This window comes from Physeter macrocephalus, chromosome 1, assembly GCF_002837175.3.
Source record: "Physeter macrocephalus isolate SW-GA chromosome 1, ASM283717v5, whole genome shotgun sequence".
Classification (NCBI taxonomy): domain Eukaryota; kingdom Metazoa; phylum Chordata; class Mammalia; order Artiodactyla; family Physeteridae; genus Physeter; species Physeter macrocephalus.
In genome coordinates, this window is record NC_041214.2 from 28,798,635 (window position 1) to 28,805,566 (window position 6,932).

General features: G+C 44.8%; 1 protein-coding gene across 1 annotated transcript; it reads right to left on the reverse strand.

Moving 5' to 3' along the window:
• Nucleotides 1-5,868: 5,868 nt before the first annotated feature.
• Nucleotides 5,869-6,640, reverse strand: LOC102988394 (proline-rich protein 23A-like). The gene is given in 2 exon segments (XM_007122604.2): nucleotides 5,869-6,270; nucleotides 6,272-6,640. Coding segments are annotated over 2 exon segments (771 nt in total).
• Nucleotides 6,641-6,932: the final 292 nt, after the last annotated feature.

The following is a 6,932-nucleotide window of genomic DNA, read 5'->3' on the forward strand; positions in this document are numbered from 1 at the left end:
AAGACAGTATGGTACTGGCACAAAAACAGAAATATAGATCAATGGAACAGGATAGAAAGCCCAGAGATAAACCCACGCACATATGGTCACCTTATCTTTGATAAAGGAGGTAAGAATATACAGTGGAGAAAAGACAGCCTCTTCAATAAGTGGTGCTGGGAAACCTGGACAGGTACATGTAAAAGGATGAGATTAGGACACTCCCTAACACCATACACAAAAATAAGCAATGGGTTTTTGATAGTTCTCATGAAGTTGAGTTAAAATCTCAAGGGCTTGTCTAGATTGCTTATGCACAAATAGGCATAAGAGCTATTAGTAGTTAGACATGACTAGAGAAAGAGGCTGTCAAACAGCCTTCGTTGGGTTATAGAAGCCCTCTTCACATTGGGGTCCCCAGGAGAGGGTCTCTTACTTGGTGCTTAGTCAGCTCATTAAGAGGTATTTTCTGTCTTGGTAAAACTTGGCACCCATTGTCTGCAGTACTCAGTTAAAAGCAGAAATACACTCAGTTGCCTCTTGTGAGGGGTCTAGGATATGTTTGGATAGTCTTTAGTCTATCAAGAGAGAATGTTTTTCCCTCCTGAGATGAGCCATACTCTAAATAGTGGACTGTATTTTGGAAAAATTATAACTTATATTTAAAACATTATGTCTCCTTTTTGCTAAGCCTGGGGTGAGTCAATGGAATCCTTTTACAGGCTTCCTTGTTCTTTGAACAATGTAGGAGATTATCTATGCATCATGTTAAAAACTGAATCACAAGGGAAATTTATATCTATTGACTGTCTTGGTCTAGAGGTACACTGAAAAAAGGCAGAACAAAGATTCAATAGAGTGAAGCAAGTGGCTTCAGGTAGAATTGATGATAAAATGGTATTTGGGTTAATTTCTGTCAGGTAGTGAGGTATACATATTTTGTTTATGGCCTTAAGGTCTTGAACAAATTGATATCCTTGTCTGTTTGGTTTCTTTTCTTGAAGGATGAGTGTTATAAGGGTGATGTATGGGAAGACCTTTGTATATAAGGCATTCAACTGTAGTTTTGAGCTCTTCCTTTGGCTTCAAGGGATATTGGGGGAAGTTTGGGTAATGGTTTGGTAGAATGTCCCTGAACTTTAATAGGTTCTGCTCCCATTATTTTTTCTATGTCACTGAAATTTCTAGCCCATAGAGGGGCAGGTATGGTGTCAAGATCTTTGTCAGGGGTATGTATCAAACATAGTGGGAAATGAAAAAGTATATTCAAAATAGACACAATTTTTTATGGATAGAGAAGTTTTCTGAAATTTCAAGAAACAATGTGCTTCTAATATAACGATATAACAAACTCTGGTGTGCTTCTAATAGAATAATACTCTGTGTAATGAAACTTCTACCCTCTTAGATTTGCAGGTGTGTTGTCACAGAACAGGAAGGAATGTTTCCAGTCAGAGGGATCAACAGTTACATATAAAGGCTGGGAGATAGGGAAAATCTGTGAATTATTTGAAATACTAATCACCTGTGTGGTATGTTTACACCAAGGAAGAGGCTGAGCAAAGGTGGCAGGGTTTATTATAGAAAGAGTAGCAGTTGCATTGATTTTTATTGGAAATGTTTCAGGTATGATTTTTAGGAGACTTTGCCCAACTTTTCAGGCTTCTTATTGAACCCTTAGGTTTATTGTGGTAAGAGAGATCCTGCAGGTCCTCTCCTGGGTCAGTCCAGTCTGCTTTGCCATCCAGAAATGAGCATTGGCAGTTGTGACCAATATGTGTATGATTGATTGGTGTCAAGACAAGTCTGGGGCTTATGCACCCAATAGAAGGCTCAATTCTTCTCTGAATATTTGCTGGTCTTGTCTGAATTTAGAGACATTTTTACAAATAGCTCTTAATTCAGCTCAGGTCCAAGGTTTAAACTCTGAAGTTGTCTGAATACCTGGTGCATGGGGGTGGATCTTCAGAGGCAGCTGGCATTTGGGGTTCTTGGGAGGTTTGTTGGGCAAAGGCAGGGTACCTGGACAAGGGGAATTAAAGGAGGAGTCAGTGGAATTCAGAAGGAGAGAGAGTGGCAGGAGAAGAGGCAGAGGGAGATCTGGGAAAGGCAACTGGAGGACTTAATAGAGAAATAAGTCTAGCTGTTTTTTCAAATTGGTCATTAGCTTTGGCCAGAGAATGTTTTAATGAAGCAGCTTTTGATTCAGAGTTTTGTTTGGAAGCCTCCTTATACCAAATCAAAATATGTTGCCCATTGAAACTGAGAAATCTTCTCCCCTTCTTATCGAAGGAGCCTCTCAAATGCACAATTTTGTTCAAGCCAAATCCTCCTTAGTGAAGCTACGTCATTTAGAGAGATAGGCACAAGAAGGAGCAGTTGAATGAGACGACATGTAAGAAGCAGGCATCTTTCCTGGAACAGTAGAAGCTTTACACTTAAACTACCCCATAAGAGCTGGCAATGGTGGGCAAATGAGGTGCTTGTAACTCTCATGACTTAGGCCCCAACATGACTTCTCTGAATGCAGACTCCAGAGCCTCCACCACCTGACACCAAAGAGAACACTCTTTCTGGATTAAAGCCAAACTTTCAGGGCAAAAGAAAATCAGGAGAAGAAAACCTAATTTGGTTTTATCGAACACCCATGGCAAAGTGTGTGCAAATGGATGCCAGTCTAATGAGAACTGCAAACTCACAAGAGTGAGTTTGACTCACTCAACTGAGGTTGACTCGAACAACAGGCTTACAGGACATAATTTTGTGTGCTACCCAGTGATTCCCTTCCTTGTGATAAGCAAGATTTTTAATCAGCACAGCAGAAAATGGAATAATGAAAGAGAACAAAAGGGCATAAAAATGAATGTCTGGATGCCACTAACGATGCCAAATAAATGGAATCAGTAACAAAACTTGGTACCAAACTGAAATAAATTGCTAAGGAATGCAATGAGAGAGTTTAGACTTGGTGTTGAGTTTACATACTGGTGTGGACACCATAAGCTGAAAGCAGCTTATGGCACAAGGTGCTCCATGGGTACCACACCTGGTCCAAGGCTGAGATTTATGGCAATGGGCAGTGGAGACTATGCCTCACTGGGACCTCCAGTAAAACTAAAAATAAACTAAGGCTGCTCAATGGAGAACAAGCAGAGGCTATTTACTCAGAGCTTGCTATAAAGCAAGAGAGTCAGCCCCATCTGTTGCATTTGAGAGCTCATAGGCAGCTAAGGGATTAGGAAAGGTTTCTAGTGGAAAAAGGGAGGGCTTCAGGTGTGTTTGAATGGAGGTTGTTGGCAGGGGAAAGCTAGAGGCAGGCTAAGTAGAAGCAGGGAATTCTATGTAATTGATTTGATTTGTGAACTTTGTGTCTTAAGCATAGCATATTTGGCTTTCTTAAATTGGTCCTGAGTTGGAAGTAGGGATGAAAATTAGGGAGGCTGGCAGTTATTGACCAAGTCCTGATTATTTGGGGCCAGTTACCACAGCGGTTATGGCTTTGTCTCTGGACTGGTTGCTGCAAAGTTTGTGGGTCAGAATTCTGTTGTCATAAGTGGTCTGGCCATTGTCAGTTTGTATATTCAGTCTCTCAGATCCTATTATCCCCAAGGCTACCAAGGAGTTTAATTTCTTAGTGGCATCTCCCGCCATCACTGGCCAACCCTGGCCCACTGAACTCAATGATGCTGGTTCCTCTCCAATGCCTTTCGGCCCTTGCACACTCCCACTAGCTGATATATTATTCAGCTTTAGGTAGTAGATCCAGTGTACCCTATCCATTGTTCTAAACCTTTTGATTCTCTATTGAACTATAGTAAACTTAACTTTAGTTACTGGTCTGGTGGCAAAGGGAGGAGATGGGGGTAAATCTTGAGGTTGGTGCATGTTGTTTTGCCAGGCAGAGGCTTCTGCATCTTAGAGCAAGATAGATGGGCAAGCTTTCGCAGAGAGTGGTGGGCCACTTCTGTGACCAAGAGGATTAAAAGAGATCTGGGGATTCAAGTTATTCATGTGTATCTACCCAGTTGTCTCCATCCAATGTTTCAGGGCTGAGTCATTCTGTGATCTCACCATTACAGATGAATGGATAAAGAAGATGTAAGAATGTTACTCAGCCATAAAGAGAATGAAGTTCTGCCATTTGCAATAACGTGGATGGACCTAGAGAGTATTATGCTTAATAAAAAAAGTCAGACAGAGAAAGACATATACTCTATGTTATCACTTACATGTGGACTCTAAAAATATAAAACAAACAAATATATATAATAAAACAGAAACAGACTTACACAGGTAAAGAACAAACTAGGGGTTACCAGTGGGGAGAGGGGCAAGACAGGGTATGAGATTAAGATATACAAACTACTGGGACCTACCTGGTGGCGCAGTGGTCTGCCTGTCAATGCAGGGGACACAGGTTCGAGCCCTGGTCTGGGAAGATCCCACATGCTGCAGAGCAAGTGAGCCCGTGCGCCACAACTACTGAGCCTGCGCCCTAGAGGCCACGAGCCACAACCACTGAAAACCGCGTGCTTAGAGCCCGTGCTCCACAACAAGAGAAGCCACTGCAATGAGAAGCCCACACGCCGCAGCTGGAGAAATCCCGCGTGCAGCAAAGAAGACCCAATGCAGCCAAAAAACAAACAAACAAATAAATAGACAAACAAATAAATAAAAAGAGAGATACAAACTACTATGTATAAAATAGATAAGCAACAAGGACATATTGTACAGCAGAAGGAAGTATGCTCATTGTTTTGTAATAACTTTAAATGGAATATAATCCATAAAATTACTGAATTGTTTTGTTGTATATCTGAAACTAATATAATAGTGTAAATCAACTATACTTCCAAAAAAAGACAGGGATAACCCTATTAACCATACCATTCAATCTGTATTTGAAGTAATAGCCAATAAAAAAAATTAAGGAAAAATAAGATGTAAGAGGCTTGTCTTAAAAAAAGAGACATACTCTCATTATTTGGAGATAGTGTTATCTTTATCAGTCCAGTAAGAGAATTTACAGATAAGTGATTACAGAAATTAAGTAATTTTTCTGGATACCAGACCAACATAAGAGCAAATTTTTTCTATATGCCAGTAGCAATGTACAAAACATATTTGAATCTTAGAAGTATAAAAACACAGAATCTTTAGAATTAAAAACTTTCCCTGGACATGAGAATTATATTAATAGCATGTAAGAAGAATGGAAAACAGTTGGTTCTTTTGGAAAAATACCCCCACAAACCCAGAAATAGAGGTAAAACCACTTGCCAACCTAGTCATTCAAAAACAGATCATTGTTCCTCATTCTGGGTTTTGTATCCAACAAACATTTGTCCACATACACCTATTGTCTAGATCCCCCAAAGGGGCTAGAGCTGCCATCCAGAAAAGTTCAAAATGGGTAGAGGGTTGTCATAAAGTACCGGGGACACTAGGGTCAAAAATTCATTGAGCAAAATAAATCTAGTAATTACTCTGTTGGGGGAAAACAAGGGGAAGGGGCAGTGGTAAGGTAGCCGGGAAAGGATGGCTCTTTAGAGAAAAGTGCTGGCATCTGGGTTTGAAGGGAAACTGGGGGTGGGGGGATAGAGCTGCTTAAAGGTGCCCTCCGTAGAGAAAATCTAAGCAGCTGCCGGGCTGTCTGAAAGCACACTGTATTTCAAGAGGCTTTTCTTTGCCCAGGTGAGCTTCCTTCCCAGGGTTTTAGTCAGCCATGGATGCAAAATTTTCAATTGCAGCGTGCATCCAAAAGGCATCTGTCCGTTGTGATTCTTAGCAGGTGTGCAGTGTACACACAACCCTTAGCAAGACTCTGTCCTGGTCCGCAGCCAGTGGCCAGGAATTGTGGGAGGAAGTTCATTCCTGGAACAGGCATCTCTAGGCCTTGCACGGAGTACCAAGAGGGCGTTGGGGGCGCTCGTGAGGACCTGGACAAGGAGAGGGAGGTAGAGGTTGGAGTGGTGAGTCGGGGAAGGGCTCCGGAAGGTGGAGGTCCAGGTTGTCGTCGTGGTGAGGAGAGCGTCTCTCTGGACTAGTGTTGGGGCCCCAAGGTGAGGGCTCTGGGACTAGGCCCAACAGTTCGGGGTCGAACGCCCTTCCAGCGGAGAGGAGGAGCCCAGTAACTGAGCCGGCTGCAGCATCCATCCCAGCCAGCAGGAACTCGGCGTCTGCGTCCTCCCCGTAGACCTCTTCTTAGCCAGCGATCTCTGGGACAGATCCATAGAAGAATCCCTGCTCGAGGGCGATGCATTCCTTGAGACCGCTCGGGAAACCGCCCTGTTACCAGGACAAGAGCTGAGTGGTCCTGCCCTCCCAGGATTTCAATGCCAGCGCCCAGGAGAGATCGAGGGACCAGTATGAGGATGCGATCTCCAAGAGACACTTGCCTCACGGACGTTGGCTCAGGCTCCAGCACCAGGGCGACGTCGTCCAGGGGCACGTGCAGGGCACAGCCGTCGGCCAGAACCACCAGGGAGGTGAGTGCGCCCGTGGCCGGGGTCCCTGTCACGATGTCCGGGCCGGACGCCTCCTCGAACTCGTGGCCCGCGGACTCCTCCGTTCGCCGGCGCTTGGCAGGGCCCGGTCCTCCGGGATGCGGTCCCCACCGGTCCACAGGGGAGGCGCTGGGCCTGCGGGGCCGGCTGCCCATCTTCTCAATGTCGCCGCGGGCCTGGGGCCTGGCAGAAGGCGAGGAAGGGCTGGGTCCTGCAGGCAGTGACAGATCGGTTTGACAGGTGAGGCCGACGCAGGGCGGTGGGGCCGCAGGACTGCGGGACGAGGGAGGAGCCTTCGGAGCTCTGGGGGCGCCTCTCGGGATCCCTCGGTCCTGGCTTCTAGGGGAGCTGCTGGGCTCGGCTTTGCGTGTGTGAATCTTCAGGTCCTCACGTGGACTGGTTTGCGCAGGAGTGGGCCAAGGATGTTGTGAGTGACGCCGGCGGAAC